This window comes from Crocuta crocuta, unplaced genomic scaffold (assembly GCF_008692635.1).
Source record: "Crocuta crocuta isolate KB4526 unplaced genomic scaffold, BGI_CrCroc_1.0 scaffold10, whole genome shotgun sequence".
Classification (NCBI taxonomy): Eukaryota; Metazoa; Chordata; class Mammalia; order Carnivora; family Hyaenidae; genus Crocuta; species Crocuta crocuta.
The window spans coordinates 6620637-6641762 of NW_027527551.1; the positions used below are offsets into that span (position 1 = coordinate 6620637).

The 21126-nt window shown below is 41.3% G+C and overlaps 2 protein-coding genes across 2 annotated transcripts in view; one reads left to right on the forward strand and one right to left on the reverse strand.

Moving 5' to 3' along the window:
- Positions 1–21126, reverse strand: part of DHRS7 (dehydrogenase/reductase 7) — a 231686-nt gene that overhangs the window by 72339 nt on the left and 138221 nt on the right. The gene's annotated exons all lie outside the window — the stretch shown is intronic.
- Positions 17215–21126, forward strand: part of PPM1A (protein phosphatase, Mg2+/Mn2+ dependent 1A) — a 47888-nt gene continuing 43976 nt past the window's right edge. The window contains exon 1 of the mRNA XM_077768920.1: positions 17215–17447. Within this exon, the coding sequence (XP_077625046.1) occupies positions 17249–17447 (199 nt within the window). The 5' untranslated portion in view covers positions 17215–17248. The remainder of the gene's footprint in view (positions 17448–21126) is intronic.

The window sequence follows — 21126 nt, forward strand, 5'->3', positions numbered from 1 at the left end:
ATTAGTCTGATTGTAAAAGTCTCATTAAAAATATATCTTAGCCATAAATGAGCTTCAAGTTGCCATTTACACTTTAACCACCCACCCCATTAGAGTGGGCCCTCCCTTCAAGACATACTTATTCTGCAGCAATAATTCCCACCTTAGAGTCCCTGGGGATGAAGCTTAGGGAAATGTATTTTTAAAAAGGTTTCCAAGTGATTTTGATAGTCAGCCAGTTTTCTGTAATAAAATGCCATTATTTAATTAGATTTGAAAATATCACCTGATAGCAATAAGAAGCAAATTAAGATTCTAAAGAACTAAAGGATATGCACAAGCTTCCTGTTGATGCTGTAACAAATTACCAGACACTCAGTGGCTTCACACAATGTAAGCGTATTTCTGGAGATCAGAAATAGTAAGATCTGCCTGCAATGCCATGTTCCTTCTGGAAGCTCTAGGGAGGAATCCTTGCCTTGACTTTTTCATGTTCTAGAGATCACCTAACTCCTTGACGTGTGACCTTTTCTTCATATCATTCTGACTTCTGCTTCCATTGTCCTTCCCTGACTCTGCTCCTTCTGATTTACTCCTGCAAGGACACGATGATTAGACTGGGAATTCTTGGGCTATCCATGATAATCTTCCTACCTCCTACCTACCCCCCCCCCTTTTTTTTAAGTTTATCTTTTGAATTTGAGGGCAGGGAGGGGCAGAGAGAGAGAGAGAGAATCCCAAGCAGGCTTGCATTGAGGTAGTGCTCAAATCCATGAACTGTGAGATCACAACCTGAGCCAAAATCAAGAGTCAGACACTCAACTGACTGAGCAGCCCAGGCACCCCCTCACCTCAATATTCTTAAAACATCTGCCAAGTTTCTTTTATGTAAGGTAACATATTTGTAAGTTCCAGGGATTAGAGGTGAACATTTTGGTGGGGCCATTTTTCTGTTCACCACACTTTAAGAATATTTGCTTTAAACACACACACACACACACACACACACACACAGAGAGAGAGAGAGAGAGAGAGAGAGAGAGAGAGAGAATTAAAGAATTACTATTGTAAGATGTTAATGGACCACACCCTCCCTATTTACAATTCTAGGCCTTTTAGGCCTATTGCAGCTTGCAGACTGTCCTCTGTACACTCTGGTTTTCAATTAAGAAAATTATTAGTAACACATTTGGAATAAACTTGCTAGTTTTTTAATGTCTTTGGAAAAGAAGAAAATATAATCTCTCTTAGCCCATTCCAGTTTCCAAAATTATAGACGCCCCTGGGTTTGGGACAATACAGGATTTCTCTAATCACTTCAAAAGATGTTAAATTCTAGGGGTGCCTGGGTGGCTCAGTCAGTTAAGCATCCGACTTCGGCTCAGGTCATGATCTCACGGTTCATGTGTTTGAGCCCCATGTCAGGCTCTGTGCTGACTGCTCACAGCCTGGAACATGCTTCTGATTCTGAATCTCCCTCTCTCTCTGCCCCTCCCCTGTCTGTGCTCTGTTTCTTTCTCTCTCAAAGTTAAATAAACTTTAAAATTTTTTTCTAAAAGATGTTAGATTTTCAAAAATGTTTCAAGATAAAACTTATTTTTATTCACCACAACTTTAAACAAATATACCATATATATTTAGGGATGTAGAAAGAACTGTGTTGCAAAAAAATTTTAAGTATCATAATATTGTTAGGGGTGTAGTAGAAATCATGGGCTTCAATGCTATATTAGTTATCTGTTGTTGCTTTCAAATTACCCCCAAACCTTTGTTGCTTAAAGGTTTGATACCTCACAATTTCTCGTCAGTTATCTGGGGGTGGCTTAGCTGGGTCGTCTGGCTCAAGGTTTCTCGCAGTGTACAATCAAAATGTTGGCCAGAGCTGCTGTGACCTGAGGGCTCAACTGGGGATGGATCCTCTTCTAAGCTCATTCATGCTCTTGTTGGCAGGATTCAGTTTCTCCCAGGCTGTTGGACCAAAGGCCTCCGTTCCTCCCTTGCTGTTGGCTGGAGGCTGCCCCCAGGTGCTAGCCAAATGGACCTCTCTGTGGAGAAGACAGCTCACATCATGCCAGCTTCCTTCATCAGCACAAACAAACTGGAATGGAAAGAGAGTTCCAGCAAGACAGAAACCACAGTCATTTGCAACCTAATCTTGGAAGTAACATCATTACTTTTGCCACATTCTGTTTGTTAAAAAGGAGTCACTAGGTCCAGCCCACACTCAAGGGGAGGGAGTTACAATGTGATGTGGCTAGCAGGAGGTGGGGATCATTGTGGCCATCTTAGAAGCCCGTCTACCTTAGATGGCTCTGGATCTTCCTGTTCTATTGCTTTATGACTACCTCCCCCCTTTCCCTGACTCTGGCTGCCAGTCACACTGGGTTTGTCATGATTACTACAGGAATGGATGCAACTAGCTTTTCAAAATCACCCTGTCATTTTTAATACGTTTTTCGATGTCGACAAACCCTACAATGATTTCCAACTGTGTGCATGTTAAACCTTCGAGATCACTGCCTTCCAGCCCAGATTCCAAATTTCCTTCAGTTCATCCTTCCAAAAGGCTTATCTAATCCTAGCATTTCCCCACTGACTCTCACATGGCTCACCAATGTCCTTCTATAAAATTTTGATATAGCATATAAGCACCTACCTCAGTTCCTAAACTGAGGCCCTCCCCTCCCCCCTAACTTTTTACTGCATTACTTTCCTTCCCAGAAAAAATAACCAGGCATTATTAAATTATCAGAAATTGCTTGTAACTTCATAATTTTTACCCAATACTGTGTTCAAAATGTTATTTCTGCTTAGTGCGCCTGGGTGGCTCAGCCAGTTGAGTGTCTGACTCTTGATTTTGGCTCAGGTCATGATCCAGGGTTGTGGGATTGAGCCCTGCATTGGCCTCTGTGCTGAGTGAGGAGTCTGCTTGGGATTCTCTTCCCCTTTCTCTCTCTTTCTCTCTCTTCCTCTGCCCTTCCCCTGCTCACACATGCTCTCACTCTCTCTCTAAAAATAAAAACATGTTTAATGTTATTTCTGCTTGAAATCTATCCTCCCTCCCTGTCCCTTCACACTACAAACAACTTTCTTCACTAACTCTCCTCAACTTTTCACCTTCTGTATTCCACTTGGTCTGAAAGCCACAGCCTCATGAAGGCTTTGTTACAATTCCATCCCACTCACAGGTACAAAAATATATTCGTTATCTTTTACTCTGTAATAAATTTCCCTAATAAGTAGTAGATAAAATAATTATTATGTTAATGGATCTGTGGGTCAGGAATTTGGGCAAGATGCAGTGGGATGATTTGTCTCTGCCTCACATTGTCTAGGACATCAACTGGAAGACCCAAAGTCTAGGGATAACTTGATGTTTGGGTACTGAAATCAGCTGAAGTCTCATTCATGACTGATGGTTGATGCTTGCAGTCAGGTTGGACCTTAGCTGGGGCTGTGCAATGAATTCTAACACCAACTACCCAGAGTTGGGCCAAAATTTACAAGTTAAGTGCACAAGATTTTCCTCACCTCAGACACCAGCCACAAATTTGGGGTCTTTAGGCCACCTTCATTTCTAACCAGATGTCTATAAATTCAGAGGTTCTCACTACGCCTCAGGTTAGGTCATTGATTTGTATAACTTATAAAACTCAGGAAAGTGTTATTCTTATGATTAATTTAAAGGGTACAAATCAAAACTGACCAAAGGGAGAGACAAGTGAGGTGAGGTCTGGGAGGGTTCCAGATGTGAAGTTTTCTTTGTCCTCTCCCCATGGAGTTAGGACAGGTCACTCTCCCAGCATATCAATATGATAATATACAGAATATTGCCAATCATGGAAGCTTACCCAAACTTCAGTGTCCTGAGGGCGTTTTTTGGTTTTGTTTTTAATTTTTTAAAAATTGTATTTATTTTTGAAACAGCAAAAGACAGAGATAGAGCATAAGCAGGGGAGGGTCAGAGAGAGAGACAGATTTTGAAACAGACTCCAGGCTCTGAGCTGTCAGCACCAGAGCCCGATGGGGGACTTGACCTCACAAACTGTGAGTTCATGACCTGAGCCAAAATTGAATGCTTAACTGACTGAGCTACCTAGGTGCCCCACAGTGTTTTAATTAGGGTTCCATTACATAGGCATAATTGACTAAATCACTAACCATGTGACTCAATCTCCAGCTGTTGCCCCCCACCCCCTCCTTTCTCATAGGTTGGGTTAATAACACCCAATTCAGAACCCCAAACCTCTAGTCACATGATTGGTCTTTCACAGGCCTGGGCATCTTCTATCTTGAGTCATCACATTTGTTGTAATTATCTAAGGTCCCAAGTTAGTCAACTTATCAGCATAAACTATCAGGGAACAGGGTGAATAACAAAGATACTCCTATCACTTGGGACATTCCAAGGTTTTAAAGGCTGCTTCCTAGGAACTGTAGAGAAAGGCCAAATTCTTTATTACACATTCTTTATTATTAGGTTGTCAACTAAAACACCTATGCATGGCTTCTACTCACAACATGGTAGTATGGTTTCAAGGGTAACTGTTCTGAAAGAGAGAAAACCAGATGGAAACCATATTGCCCTTTAAGACCTAGCTGTGGAAGTGATGCAGTGTTGTTTCAATCATATTCCATTTGTTGAGGCAGTTTTAAAGCCTTACCTAAGATCAGGGGCGCCTGGGTGGTTCTGTCGGTTAAGCATCTGACTTCAGCTCAGGTCATGATCTCACAGTTTGTGAGTTCAGGCCCCACTCTGTGCTGACAGCTCAGAGCTTGGAGCCTGCTTCAGATTCTGTGTCTCCTCTCTCTTTGCCCCTCCCCCTATAATAGGAAAAGCTAGGATAAAATAGGCAGAGATGGAAGGATTAGGACTTGAGATTCCTGGGTGGGGAAAAACACATATTTTGAGACAATGCTGGGAGTGTTGGACAACAGCAAAGGTCCTAAGGCTTAAGGTTCTTCTTAAGAATATAACAGACCCCACCTACTCCCCCTCAGGTTTCCCTCAGGAATTTGAGAAAGACTTAGGTATGGCCATAGACCACTCATACAATGAAAACAAGCCAATCAGGAATTGACAACCCAGCACCTAAAGCTATCAAGCCCATAAGGGTAGAATCTGAGAAGGAACAGGGGGAGGGCCGACCAGAACCTTATAAAACAAGAACCCTTGCCTATAGCGCATTCCCTTTCCAATGTCCCCTTTCTGTGAAGAGAGCCTTCATACTATTCATCCTTTCTAATCTTATATTCTAATCAACTTTTGTCGCTGCTCATTTTGTGTCCACTTCTTCATTCTTCACAGCAGCAAGACAACGTATCCTGGGTGTTATGGGAAAAAATCCTGCAATATCCCACTCGTGCTCTGTCTCTCTCAAAAATAAATTAAAAAAATAAAAATAAAAAAATAAAGACTTACCTAAGATCGAAGGGAAAAGATGTAAATCATCTCCCATCTTTTGATGGAAGAATGGCAAGGTTTGGAAGAGGAGAGGCAGAACTAGAAATATGATAAGGGTCCTTTTGGAGGGGAGTGCATTTATTTTGAGAAAGAGAGAGCATGTGTGCAGGTGGGGAAGGGGTGGAGAGAGAGAGAGAGAGAGAGAGAGAGGGAGAATCCCAAGAAGGCTCCTCTATCAGCTCAGAGTCTAATGCAGGGCTCAAACCCACAAACCAAGAAATCATGACCAGAGCGATGTTGGACACTTAGCCAACTGAGCCACCCAGGTGCCTCTGATAAGGATTTTTTTTTTTTTTTTAAATAAACTCTGATAACCCTCCAAGACTAAAGTCCTCCTGGAGGCTTACAATATCTTTGACAATTCGGTCTCATACTTTTCATTCCTGGTATCTAATTGCTTCTTCACACTTAGCTTCCAATGGAGTTAAGACAGTCATGCCCATCTTGAAACTTTCCCCCTCTGAAAAGTCCCCTCCTAATGCAAATCCAAACTATTCTTCAAGGAGTAGCCCTATTGTGACTCTAGGAGCCAGACAGAAATTCCAATATAAACCGGTTTAACAAAATAGAGAATTCATTGCCTCAAGAAACAATCCAGAGGAGGGGCTATCTGTGTACATGCCCCTAGAAGCTCCAAACTCTCATCACTCTTCCTGCCAGTCACAGAGAGACAGGATCTCTTTCCTCTAAGGCCTCCCAAACAATTCCTAGGATTTACTTCAATTGGTCCACTTAGGTCATGTGTCCAAACTTGCACCAGATTCTTGGGTCAGAGGAAGAAATTTATACTGAGAGGAAGAAGTGGCTCTAAGAAATATACATTACTGTTAACAGAACGTGAAAGAAATAGAAGTCCATTTCCAATTGCATTGCTAGAATAGTGGAATGTTAAAGATGGAAGGAACTGTAAAAATTATTTGATTCAACACCTTACTTTTACATATGTGAAAATTTGAAATTCAATACCGATGCAATGACTTGCCTAAGTTGCATTCGATAGCATAGCATCAGAGCCAAGACTGAAACCCTGTGTTCTGATTCCCCAGGCCAGAGGGTCCTTGTATAATCTGATGTCTTAATAGATACCAAGATGATATTTTATTTTATTTTTTAAAAAAATTTTATAATGTTTTATTTATTTCTGAGAGAAAGAGAGAGAGAGAGAGAGATAGAGAGAGAGAGAGAGCGTGAGCAGGGGATGGTCGGAGAGAGAGGGAGACACAGAATCTGAAACAGGCTCCAGGCTCTGAGCTGGCTGTCAGCACAGAGCCCAATGTGAGGCTCAAACCCACGAACCATGAGATCATGACCTGAGCCGAAGTCGGAGGCTTAACCAACTGAGCCACCCAGGTGCCCCCAAGATTATATTTTAAACTGCAGTTTCATGGGGCGCCTGGGTGGCTTAGTCGGTTAAGCATCCGACTTCGTCTCACGTCATGATCTCGCGGTTCGTGGGTTCGAGCCCCACGTCGGGCTCTGTGCTGACTGCCAGCTCAGAGCCTGGAGCCTGTTTCAGAGTCTGTGACTCCCTCTCTCTCCGACCTTCCCCTGCTCGCGCTGTCTCTCTCTCTCTCTTTCTCTCTCCTAGAAATAAATAAAACATTAAAAAAAATTTAAACTGCAGTTTCATGTTATAAAAAAACAGCAAAACTTGGAGTCACATGGGATTCTCATTCTATCCACTCACATGCTCTATGAATTTGGACCAGTGACTTAACCCTTCTGCGCCTCCATTTCTCATCTGGGAAATATAGTAATGACAGCTACCTTGAAGGGATACTGTCAGGATTCAATTAGATACTGTAAAAATAAAGATTCTAGCAAAAAAAGTAGTGCCTGATAAATGGTAGCCATTATTTGTATCTCTTGCCATGTTTAATGGGATTTGACACATACTATGTTTTTATTTTGAACTTGATGTTTGACTAACAATTCTTTCCATAGGTGTGGGGGGTTGTGATTTATATCTTCTAGAGCATTTTATCAAGTCAGTGAGAGTTCTTGCCTTTAGCAGCCTTCAAACAAATATTAATAACCATAAAGGATCTGTCTAATCCAAATTAGGTAGAATTACAGGGAGCATATCATGGACTTTTAAGCACCCTTTTGTAACATTGCTTTTGGGAATTTAGGCATAGGAAGCAGAAATTTTATATGCTGTCAGTTCCATGTGTTTCTGTATTTTAGCTTTTGCTTTTGAATTCAGGCAGGACTGACATGTGATGATGAGTTTGGTGATGACAATCCAAATAGTCTGACTGCCTTTAAGGCAGTGTTTATGGGTACATAACCCAGATATGATACACATGACTCACCAGGCCATAGAAATCACTGGTATTTTATATCAAGCCAAGATTTTTTTTTTTTTTGGCATCCCATGTTTCAAGTACTCACATTGTTCCCTTTAACCTTTCCATGCTTTTGTTGTGATTGACAACACAAAAGAGTTTTGTGTGTCTTGCCTACTTGGATAAAGGTCAGTAATTTTACTGACCCCCCTCACCAGGACATGTACATACAGCTCTTTAAAAGTAGAGATTCATTCACATATTTTATTAAATATTTCTTTCAAGAACTTATGATTTCCATAAAATATAATTTAAATAACAGATTACTTCTAACAGGTTTTTAAAAAAATTTTTTAATGTTTTATTTATTTCTAGGAGAGAGAGAGAGAGAGAGACAGTGCGAGCAGGGGAGGGTCAGAGAGAGAGGGAGTCACAGACTCTGAAACAGGCTCCAGGCTCTGAGCTGGCAGTCAGCACAGAGCCCGACGTGGGGCTCGAACCCACGAACCGCAAGATCATGACCTAAGCAAAAGTCAGACGCTTAACCGACTAAGCCACCCAGGGGCCCCCTAACAGGTATTTTTAATAGAATGGATATGACATATATCAGAGTCTGGTAAATTGGAGGTTTGTGCTACGTTACATCAACTATTTTTGCATCCTTTTCCATGTTTAATGGACTTTGACATATAGTTTCTTCATCAGTACTTAGCTTAGAATGGTGGATTATTTTCCCAGTGGTAAATGCTTATGATTTATACCAGCTAGTGCATAGGCTGAATTTGGCACTATAGGCAGAAATTGTTTGGCTCATCAATGCAGAGACTACAGATTCTACAACTGTAATATAATAGCCATAATAGTTTTTATTATGAAATATTTCTTGGCTATCTATAATGTACTAATTATAACATTAAACATAAAATTAGTCACGATCCTTTTCCAAAGGTCTATTCTAGGTTTACTTTGAAGACTACCTATATATAACCATTAAAGAAAGAAAACTTGTAGCAAATAAGATTAAACATGTGTAGTGTTTGTATTTCTTTCACTGGTCCATGAGCAAGACTGAAACTAGGTATGGCTATGGAAGTAGAATTCATCTTTTTTTTTTTTTTTTTTTTACAAATAGTTTATTGTCAAGTTGGTTTCCATATAACACCCAGTGCTTATCCCCNAGTTTTGTGGGTTGTTTCCTTTGCCGTGCAGAAGCTAGTAGAATTCATCTTTAATTTTATTGAGGTCTTTACCAAATTCCTTCTTAAATTTCTTTTCCCCATCCCACTAACACATGTCCATGGAACTTGCTTCCCAAGTATTAAAATTTGACAATTCAAAAAAATCTAAAAACTTTCATTTTAAGATGTAAGCATCTGCCATAGGTAAGGACACCTAAACTATCATTCTCACTGGATAGCACAAGGTATAAATAACTAGTAGAATTTTAGTCTTCAGCCTTCAGATGTGTGTTGGGAGAATATCAAGGGGAGAGGGAGAGAGTAATGATGTTCTTGGAGAATATTTTTGAGGGCACTAAGTATTCACCTGAAATTGAACCACTTAAATGGGTGTCTATCTTACCTACTCTTAATTTAGCCTTTCCTACAAGGTATTCCTTATGACATTTCACTATACTTACCCAGAAAGGTTACTTGATGAGTCATTGGCAAAAATATCTAAGTATAGTTCTCAGAAAATGAAAACATAAGCTCCAGTAACAAGAGCTCTCTAAAAGACTGCATTCCTGTCACCAAAATGTAATCATTCTATGCCATTTCAAGCTGAAACTAATTTCACTTCTTCTTTAAGGATTTATGAAACTGACATGAAAGGATTTTTCTACTTCCACTTTTTCTTTTCTAAAATCTCTTCTCCATATTGCAACAAGAGCAAAACGTAAATCAGATCACATCAGTCCCCTGCATAAAAACCTCCAGTGGTTTTCCATCACACTTAAAATAAAATCAAAATCCTTAACTGTGGCTTATAGGCACCCTGCCAACATAGCACTCTTTCCCACCTTGACTGTACCCCAGACATCTCAGAGTTCTGTCTGTTCCTTGACATGTCAAGATCACTCCCACTCCAGGGCTTTGCTCTTGCCTGGGTCTTCCCTTAGATCTTTACATGGTGGCTTCCTCTGTTATTCAGGCCTGCCCAGCTGCCATCTCCTCTAACAAGATTTCTCTCACCAATTGGTAGAAAGTAAACTCTCCTTTGCCCTCTCTCCCATACCACTTGCCTACATCGTACTTTGCTCCACATCCATTACAGTATTTATTCCTCTATAATGATCTTGTTTGTTTTCTATAAATCCCAAATAAGCTCTATGAAAACTGCCTCTCTTCCTCTTCACCATAAGATCCCTCTAGATGGGATCCCTCGGGTCTCAGTCGGTTAAGCATCTGACTTTGGCTCAGGTGGTGATCTCACAGTTCGTGAGCTTGAGCCCCACTTCAGATGAGCTTGATCCCTGCTCTGGGCTCCATACACTCTTTCTCTCTCTCTGCCCCACACTCACTCACAGTCTCTCTAACAAATTAAGTAATTAATTAATTAAAATTTTAAAAATAAGACAAAAATATTTTAAAAAATCCCTAGCCTCTAGAGCAGTGGCTGGCATTTTTAAGGTACTCAATGCCTATTGATTAAATAAAATACATTGTGACTCAAGTCTATAATATAAAAATTATAAATACTATAACATACAAAATGAAGGGTTTGGAACCAGTCTTTCAAGGCAATATAAGAAGAGCAATCTAGAGTTTAGGCTCAGAATTGAATGGCTACCTCGAGTGTAGATGGCATGAAGTGAACTCACATAAAAAGGGGTCAGCAGGGCTGGCCTTGGCAGAACACTCCAGCAGGCCCTCAGTAAGCCAAAGGACTAGAAGTCAAAACAAGCCTAAGAGAATAATTTTAGCTCGGCAAAGGACAAGTCTATGTGAACCTAACTAGTTGTATGGGAGAGACAAAATATTGCACTGGCAGGTGTCAAATCATTTACAATGTATTATTATTAAAAATATTACATGATGTGCTTTAAAGTAACAGTTACATTTTCTTGTGTGTCTACACACCATGGTATCAGGCAATGTGGTAGGTTCTTTCTTTCCTTATTTATTTATTAACAATGTATGTATTTTTAAATTTACATCCGAGTTAGTTAGCATATAGTGCAACAATGATTTCATGAGTAGATTCCTTAACAGCCCTGACCCATTTAGCCCATCCCCTTTCCCCTAACCCCTCCAGCAACTCTGTTTGTTCTCTGTATTTAAGAGTCTCTTATGTTTTGTCCCCCTCCTTGTATTTATATTATTTTTTCTTCCCTTCCCTTATGTTCATCTGTTTTGCATCTTAAAGTCCTCATATGAGTGAAGTCATATGATATTTGTCCTTCTCTGACTCACTAATTTCACTTAGTTCTATCCACATACTTGCAGATGGCAAGATTTCAATCTTTTTGATTGTTGAGTAATACTCCATTTTGTGTGTGTGTATGTGTGTGTGTGAGATAGGTTCTTTCTGTGCAAGATCTCATCTGTTTCTGCAAGGCAATTATTCCATGTTCCTGATGAAGAAACCAAGGCTGAGAGAGGTTAATAACTTGTCCACAAGATACAGCAGAGATAGGCTTTGGGATATCATCTTTGGCTCTAACACGTTTAAAGTATTTAAAAATGATTGTTTTGAATATCTTCAAAATGAATAAATATGCTCTCCTCCACAGTTTTCACCATGGCCTGTTGGATTATACCCAGCCTGGTCTCACATTTACAGTGGACCTGCCCCTTAAAGCCCCTACCATAAGCTCTAGAGTTCTCTCTCTCTCTCTCTCTCTCTCTCTCTCTCTCTCTTTAGGCACAGAGGCTGACAGGGGACTAGAACTCATGAAGTGCAAGATCGTGACCTGAGCCGAAGTTGAAGACTGAACCACCCAGGTCCCCCTAGACTTTTCATTCTCTGATGCTAATCTGAATTCTTCCTTCCACCAGCTGCTTTTCCACAAAGAGGCCTCTGCCATGTTTGTACCAATAACAGATTGAGGATACTCTCCAAGAACCTCTGGGGTGGGGTCAAAGGCCGTTATGCTGCCTTTTCTCTTACTAAGTTGGTTTTATAAAGAATAAGCCAAAAAGAAAGGAGAGAGTCTTCCATGAAGGGAAGAAAGAAGTTTTCCTTGAATGGAAAGAACAGGAGAATGGTACTGGTGACACGTGGAAGCAAAACTCTAAGAAAAGCGATGATTGTATATGGAGCATGAGAAATATTTTGCTATGTAACTCCTCTCCCAAAACATCTTCAGTAAGGACACAATTTGGGGACTGGTTCTTTTTTCTTGGATGGGAAACCACAGTTGAAAGGGCCTCAGTAAGAGAGAAGGTCATCTCAAGAAGGCCTAATCAGTTTCCAGAACAGGAAAAGCAGAGACTTTGGACTCAGATCGTCCTAGGTCTGCAAAAGAGCTCTTTTTCTCAGCCTTAGTTTCCTCTTCTGTAAAGTGAGGGGTAAGAGGAGAGAGGAAGTATCTTTTATGCAAAGTTATTATAAGAATTAAATAACACCCATAGGGGCTTGATATGGAGCTTGGCATATTCTAGGCCACATTCATTCCCTTCCCCTTCTATTGAATTATAATTGTCTTCTCCGTAATTCCCAAGAATTGGCTCTAGTTCTACTCTGCAAAACATGAAGACATTCTATCACCTTTGTGATAGAAGCTCTTCATGTTATATCTTCATATGATAAAGCTCTAGTTTGTCTAGAGCTTGCAAGAAAAGAAAAGGCATATCAACATCTCTGTATCACTCTCAAGCTTTAAATGACTTCATTTTTCAATTACTGCTTTTATTACCCAATTAAAAACACTTTTAGGAAACAAGATAGAGATGAAAAATGAATCAACATACGAAACAAATCCTTCAACTATTAAAGAATAAGATAAGTATACATCTCACCTTGCAGCTTTTCTGAAGGCAAAGGATGTATTTTGGTAATAAGCACCTTATTAAGCACTCACTTGGTTTCAAGGATGTCCAGGTCTTCTGTGGTATTGGACTGCTCTTAACTACAAATAACTGAATACAAAAATAAAAGTGGCTTAAACAATGAGAAATATTTATTATCCACCACCCTCCCCAAATAAATTCCCAAGGTAGGCAATGGCAAGGATGGCTCAATGGCTCAACAGTGTGCAGGACCCAATCTTTTGTCATCATTTACCTCCTCCATGTTACACTGTTTTTTGTTTTTTGTTTTTTTTTTCGAGATGGCTCAAAAGTTCTAGGCTCAGACATAAACGTAATAGCATATGGGTGAAGAAGGCATTTTCTCTCCATGACTCTTCTTATTAGGAACTCTAATTCCCAGATTCATCTCCCAAGACTTTTCTCCAGGTTCCATTGGTTAGAATTGCATCACATACCCATGCCTTAAGCCAGCCCTTCCCAATTTTTTCACATCATGACACAAATAGAAAAATAATGGTTTTTTTTTAATGTTTTACTTATTTTTGAGAGAGAGAGAAAGAGAGAGAGAGAGAACATGAGTGGGGAAGAGGCAGAGAGGGAGACACAATTTGAAGTGGGCTTCAGGCTCTGAGCTGTCAGCACAGAGCCCAACACAAGGCTTGATCTCACATGAACTGCGAGATCATGACCTGAGCCAAAGTTGGACACTCAACCGACTGAGCCACCCAGGCACCCCAAAAGATAATGTTTTTATGACTTACAGGGGTACCTCAGTGAGGTTCCTTGTGGCCAGACAGGACAGTCTCAGGTTTCAGTAGTTGACCCTTACTGGAATATTCCAAAAGCTTAAAGGATCAATACCGTGTCACATCTCTAACCTGCTCAAGACATACCAGTATGTGCTGGCACATAGATTGGGACACTGTGCTCTAGACTACAAGAGAGACTGAGAGAGCATTATCCATATACAAAATATAGTGAAAGAAGGATCTACCAGTGAGAAGGAAAAAGGACATGGTGATCAAGCGTGCCTCATCTATTCTAAATCTTACAATAGAATGAGAGGAAGTACAATTGATCTTCGAACAGCATGTGGTTGAGTGGTGCATGTCCACTTATTTGTGGGTTTTTTACAGCATAGTACTATAAATGTATTTTCTCTTCCTTATGATTTTACTAACATTTTCTTTTCTCTAGCTTATTGTAAGGATATAGTATATAATATATATATAATATACAAAATATGTGTTAATGTGTTTTGTGTTATTGATAAGGCTTCTGATCAAGGCTTCTGTAGGCTATTGGTTGAATTTTTGGTGAATCAAAAGTTATAGGCAAGTTTTCAACTCTACAAGGGGTCAGAATCCCTAAATCCCTGCCATGTCCAAGGGGTTTGAACATGAAGAATAAAATTGAGGCTCATAATTTAAATGACTTGCTTGAGGTCACAGAGCCAGTAAGTGGCCCAGTTGGCACAATGGATGAGAACCAGTGGAATGCTTGTAAATGTGTAACAATCAGCTTTTCCAAGTGTAGTTCTGACATGCCTGTTGGTTAATATTTAAGATAAAACTGAAACAGTGAATATGTCTATGGGAACTTACTTGTCAATGATGTGAGTAGCTCCTTTGCTGAACTGGATGTTTTATACCATTCACCATGTAATAGCTATAGACAAAATATGCTTTTTATTTTTATTTGTATTTATTTATTTATTTTCTGAGAGAGAGAGTGTGTTCCCACACACAGGCAGGGGAGGCACTAAGGGAGGAGAGAGAGAATCTTAAGAGGGTTCTACGCCCAGCTCAGAGCCCAAACTGGGGCTCAGTCTCACAAACTGTGAGATCATGACCTGAGCAGAAATCAAGTCAGACGCTTAACCAAGTGAGCTGCCCAGGTGCTCACAACATGCTTTTTAAAGTTTAATCTGCATTGAGAGTTTCTCCGTCACTTTCTTAAGTCTAGACAATCAACAAAGTGATAATCAAGTCCTGAATTGTGGCACTTGCTGATTTCCATGGTGTAAATACTCCTTTCATAGCCAATTTCAAGCCACCAAAGAGAAGTCACTGAATATGGCAGTGAGAGGGGATGTGCAGTAACACATTATAGAGAATTTTCACCACACAGATACAATATAGGTAAGTAACCTCAAGCGCACAGATAATAGTAAGCCATATTAAAATAATTTGGAAGTGGTGAGTTTTTAATATACATTATCTTTGCTTAAGTTTTATTTAATTCAATGTTTTATATAATTTAATTTTTAATAATGGCTCTGTTTAACAGACTACTGGCAAACTCCTTGAAAATTTAACAGTCTGCTCTCCTGTGCTAGTATAAGCCAGCTCCACACACCACTGTTGACCCTAAGCCCTTACATTTTCCACTGTCTCCTTGCTGCCTTTATTACTGACATGTAAAAGATAGAGATGATCTATAGGATGCAGGGAAAAGCCTGGGTACCAGCCATTACTTCTGATGTCCCTGTGTTGCTGCCACCGGACACTCAGTTTTCTCTTCCGTAAATGAGAACAACAGTCCTTGCCCTGCCTACCCATAAGGGATGCTGTGAGGATTCAACTGATTGGTCAAAGTGAGAGTGCTTTGAAAACTGCAGAGCCAGATACAGAAAAAAAGTCTTTATTAGGATTGTTATTTCATCACTGGTGTTCAACCAGGCCGCCATCATTAGGATACAAAATGGGGGCACCTGGGTGGCTCAGACAGTTAAGCATCTAACACTTAATTTTGGCTCAGGTCATGATTTCCCGGTTTGTGAGTTCGAGCTGAACATCAGGTTCTGTTCTGACAATGCAGAGCCTGCTTGGGATTCTCTCTCCCTCTCTCTCTCTCTCTGCCCCTCCTCTGTTCACATGTGTGCTCTCTCAAAAATAAAATAAACATAAAAAAAAAAGGGATGCGAAACATGTTGCAGTTTTTTTTTTATTTTTAATTATTTCTGAGAGAGAGAGAGAGACAGTGTGAACAGGGGAGGGTCAGAGAGAGAGGGAGACATAGAATCCGAAACAGGCTCCAGGCTCCAGGCTAGCTGTCAGCGGAGAGCCCGATGCGGGGCTGGAACCCATGAACCGCGAGATCAGACCTGAGCGGAAGTCAGAGGCTTAACCGACTGAGCCACCCAGGTGCCCCTCAAAGATACAGTTTGATCCGAAACCTTCTGTACTGTCCACCATAAACAGTAAACCCAGAAAAATTGTTCTTGAGATGTCCAAATTTTTGTTAGTCTTCACTCAATAAGAGTAGTTATCTATATTCGGAGAAAAGGGATTCTTTTTACTCATTACTAGCAGCTGCTGGATTGTCTGAGGGGATCTCTCCCTGGGATTGTAGAATGCTTCTTATTTTCAATAGTTGAATAAAGGTCCTTTGATTTTTTAAATGCTTATTTATTTATTTTTGAGAGAGAGAGCGAGAGCGAGTGAGCACGGGCAGAGGAAGGGCAGAGAGAGGGAGACCCCGAATCTGAAGCAGGCTCCAGGCTCTGAGCTGTCAGCACAGAGCCTGACACAGGGCTCAACTCACAAACCCTGAGATCATGACCTGAGCCAAAGTCAGACGCTTAACTGACCCAGCCACGAAGGTGCCCCTCCTTTGATTTTTTAATTTTGATTTTTCAAGCTGCTTTGCTTTTGAGGCCAGACCAATTCATTATTTTGTATGGATCATGCCCCTCTGCTCAAGGTGGATTCCACAATGTGAGTTTGATTAAGTATCCCAAATATCCCAAGTTGAAATTCTAAACTTGATTGACTTTATAAAATATATACCTTACATTTGCCAGACTTCTCTTTGGTCTATAGACCAGGGTTCTGCCAAAGTCCTTCCACATTAAGCCCTTTGACTATGCTGATCCCTCTGCCAAGAAAGCTTTCCCGTGATTCTTTGCAAAGTTAACTCCTCCTCTTCCTTTAGCTCAGATGCTACCTTCTTACAAAGGTCTTCTCTGAACACCTGTTTCAAGTCATCTCCCCAATCTGTTTTCTTCATAGCACTGATCACAATCCTAACTTCCTTATTTGTTTCCTTTTGTATCTCTACCCCTGATTATAATATCAGATCCTTGAGGGCTGGGACTTTGCCCATTCATATCCTTATCTACTACCAGCCTGGCATACAGTAACTATCTGTTCAACAAATGAATTTGTCTGAAAGGATCCACACCAATATTGTAGGGCTGTAGCTATGTACAGTTCTCTTGAGGAAAGAGCCTCTAAAGACTCTCCAGGACTTGGCCTGTGGTGTTCACGGTGGTCTACATTTCCCTCAAAAGGCCCAGGAGGAGTCACAGTGGCAACACAAGACTGCTGGCTCCAGTCTGCTCCACCCTCATTGAGCTGCCTCAGTGATGTCACACAGGGCAGGATTCTCTAATCCTTCTCATTCTGTGATAGTCCTTTAAAATCCTAAGTGTTTCATGACTCGGTATGGTGCGGGGGGAGGGGGATGATGGAGAAAATAGGACTAGGGTGGGAGGTACACCCCTCGCCAACAAAGTTGGTTTAGGGACACTATCCACTGATATGTACTGCTTCAGGAAAAAGTGGGTAGGAGAGGCTGTAATTTGGGCTAAGAGAAGAAAAAGTGACAAGAGACGAATGGGGAAAAGAAGGGCAAAGGAGATTAAAAAAGAACAGAAGAAAGGGAGAAGAGTGATAAAGAGAAAAGAGAGAAGAGGAAGACATATGAAGAGGATATGTGTGAGAAAGAAACGTGGAACAGGTAGTGAAAGTGGAGGAAGAAGAGAGTTGAATCTCAGTCTTCTTGGCTTTGTGACTCTTGAGTAGTGAGTGACTGACTTCAGTGGGAAAGGATGGATGGCTCAGGAGAGGGGAATTCTCAAGTGCTTCCTTGAAGGGTCACTTAAAGAGGGACCTTTATTTTGAGAGGCCCAAGCCAGGATGTCCCATGGGTGACTCTCCTGGGTGGATTCACAATAGTAATTTGGGAACAAGTGATTTAACCTTCACTTTGAACTGTGATTGTGGAGGAAAAGAGGAGAAAGTTTTATTGCTAACCAGATTAAGCCTCAGACTCCTCACCTCGGCCCCCATCCTCACCATTACTAGGCTAATCACATACAGTTATATTCAGGACTTGAAAGCCAATCTTTCAGAAAATCCTCCTCTTTGGTAACTGAATTGTAAACAGATTTCTGAAGCAGAGGAGGATAGTATTATACCTATAAAAATTACTAAAATACAATTGTGGGAATATATGCTCACTGATGTTTCACAGAAAGTCACTATGAACATCCCAAATATGTGTAGGAGGCCCAAGCAAAGCCTTAAGTTCAAACAAAAAGAAAACTTTAACCTTCTTTTTTCAATGTCCTTTCCTCCCTTCTAAATAGTTTGGGTTTTGCCCTTAGCATATTTAGGAAACATAATATTTAGTATAATAATAAGGAAGGGGATATTATAAAATCGAGCATATTTATTCAGACAATACTAAGATATCTTTGTTCCAAACTTTAAAATGTTATCTTATAACCCATGAGTTTCCTAGTTCATAAAATGTCCCTGCAAGCTGTATCCAGAAATAAGAAATAGTAGGAAGGTACAGCTTTATCAGCAGTCTGTGGTACACTGTGCAGCCTTCTCCAAAATCTCTTTTTGCTCATATTTTCTATTTTTCTGCCTCGTCTGCTATAATTGACCCAAATTCTCCTACAAGTGTAGAACAGAGAGAAGATATGGGAACCTAAGCGGAGGAAGCAGAAAGATAGTAAAGCCCTACAAGTTCACTGTGGTCCACTACTGCCATTGGCTGTCCGGGCTCTGCCTTATGAATAAGATAATTTGTTTTCCAAGGGCACTTCAAATAGTGGTTGCCACATGGGCTTTTCAATTTCAGAATGGTAATGAGTCCACTAGCATGCTAATCATGCTGTTACTTGTTTGAAGTATTAAGGATTTCAATACAGAACCATTTCAAAGATCTTTGATCTAATTCCCCGCCCCCCTTCTTTTTGGCAAGTGTATGGAGTAGTAATTAGGAAATGTGTCCTCAGATGATACTGGGACCAAACACATAAGTGAATTTTATTTTCACATTGTATATCTGGAAAAGATCCATCTACATCTTACCCTAAGAAATTCTAACACCATAAATACTGTGTAGAGTGACTTTGGGTTCCTTGAAGAATTGGCCTCCCAGTGACTATTTGGTGATACCGCTTTATCCTGTTGTCAGGTTCCAGGCCTAAATGTGAAAGGAAGAGAAACTTCCCCCCAAAAAGTCATATAGAAAACATTGGAAATGGCTTTCACAGCTTCAAAAACAGCTAAGTGTTCATTGAATGACAGAAAGAAAGAATAGTTTTTTTTTAATTTTTTATTTATTTTTGAGAGAGAGGGAGACAGTGTGAGCAGGGGAGGGTCAGAGAGAGAGGGAGACACAGAATCTGAAGCAGGCTCCAGGCTCTGAGCTGGCTGTCAGCACAGAGCCTGACGCAGGGCTCGAACCCACGAATCATGAGATCATGACCTGAGCTGAAGTCGGACGCTTAACCGACTGAGCCACCCAGGCGCCCCAAGAATAGTTTGCTTTTGATCTAGGAGGTGGGCCAAGAGAGTGGTTATAGGAGACACAAAGTAGCATCGTAAAAATTGCTACAGTGAGTTCCTGAGGTAAAAACGGAGAGGCCTCATCACGTATTTACCTTTTTCTTGGCCAGAACACAATTTGGTTAATATTTTCAGGTGTTCTTTTTAACGTACCTGCCTCCTACACTGACCTAGTTGGTTTTTCTTTGTATAAACGAGAGCATCTTTTAAAAACACGGATTTTACATTTAAACTTCTCTTCCAACAAATGTGGTATGGGTCAAATCCATGAACAGGTTAAGCTTCTAATGAGAGGGAAAGATACCCCAGCCAATGGGAACTCGTGGTGGTGATGTACTGCTCCCGGTTCTGATTCATTGGCCGCCTAGGGCTTGTCATTCTATCCCGGCGTCTGCAAACAGCGTGGGTCGGTTTTCCGTAGACCAGCTAGCTAAACTGGATTTTGGCCGCCTGCATGTGCAAGTTGCAATTAGGTTCAGTTGATCTCCGACTCTTAACAGCAGCAGCTGTTACGTTTCTGATTATCCACCAGATTTTGACAAATCCTGCGTTCTTAAAGCTCGCTGGAGGTCCTTGGAGGCCACCCTGTGACAGAATCACGTGACTGTCTAACATGTGCAAATAAATACAATGTGGAATCCGATGACCTACAGATGGAAAACCTGCGAGAAACTCAGAGCATGTGCCCCGTATGTGTACCAGTTGCAGTCGCGTGTGAATGGGTGGTGGTAGGGTGTTGCTGCCCTTCGGGCCAGAGGTGTGTGGTAGCAGAAGCACCTGCGTGGGGCTCCCAGGGTCACTGGTAAGGGTGGTTCCAGACGCTTAAGGCCCTGTGGGAGGGGGTCTGGCGGCGGCCTGTATCCAATAGTGCTTTTAAACCACAGCAGCGAGGCGGCAACCAGGCCGCGACTGCGCGGGAAGAGTAGTCGGTCCTCGGTGCTCTGAGAACGGCGTCTGTGCAGGGAGTGGGGTGTGTAGTTAAGACAAGTGGAAGCGCCGGGGCGGGAGGAGCCGACGCCCTAAAGGGGAGCTCCCGAGTCCCGGCTGGACAGACTGCCGGGGCACCTTACACTCACACACTCTGTCCAGCCCCCAAAGCCGGGGGCATAACGACTCCAGTCCCAGTTCTGGTCCGGCATTCGGATGCTTCCTTCGGCCTTCGCCTGGGGCCCTGGCCGCGAGGGGGCTGCGGCTAGAGGAGCAGGGTAGGGCAGTGATGTCATCTGCGGCCGCCCCTCCCCCGCCTGCCGGNGGGTTGGCTTCCTCTGGACCGGACTTAGCCTCGAGGCACCAAATTCTGGACGGTTTGCTTCAGGTTTTAAAGGGGGCTGAGCTGAGAGTGAGGCTCCTTCTGAACTCAAGTTCATTCATTATTAAGACATCGAACAAATGCATTGAAATAAATCACACTGATTTTTTCTCATATTTTTAACTGTGTAAATTGTATGATAAGTTCTTAACGTTAGAGTTTGATGGTTGAGGTTCTGTTCTGCTTGTAAATTTTACATATTTTCTTGAAAGACAGCTGGCTGTGGAGAGCCTTTTAGCAACCGCCGTTTAGATACGTTTTGAAAATTTCATCACCTGAGGTCTTTTTCCTTTTCTCAAGCACCGCATGGGATTTATAAATCCACAAAGGTCGTTCTTAAGTTGTCCAAGCCACTTCGCCACTGAATTTTCTGCTAATTGGAATAATGAGCCGCATGAATTGTAAGAAGTGGTTGGAAGAGTAATGGGAGGTGTAAAAATAAATGGGATATAAGTAGTATCTTCCCAGAGTAGATGACTTTGACAATAATGAAAGATATGAGAAATTTAAAAAAAAATTTCTG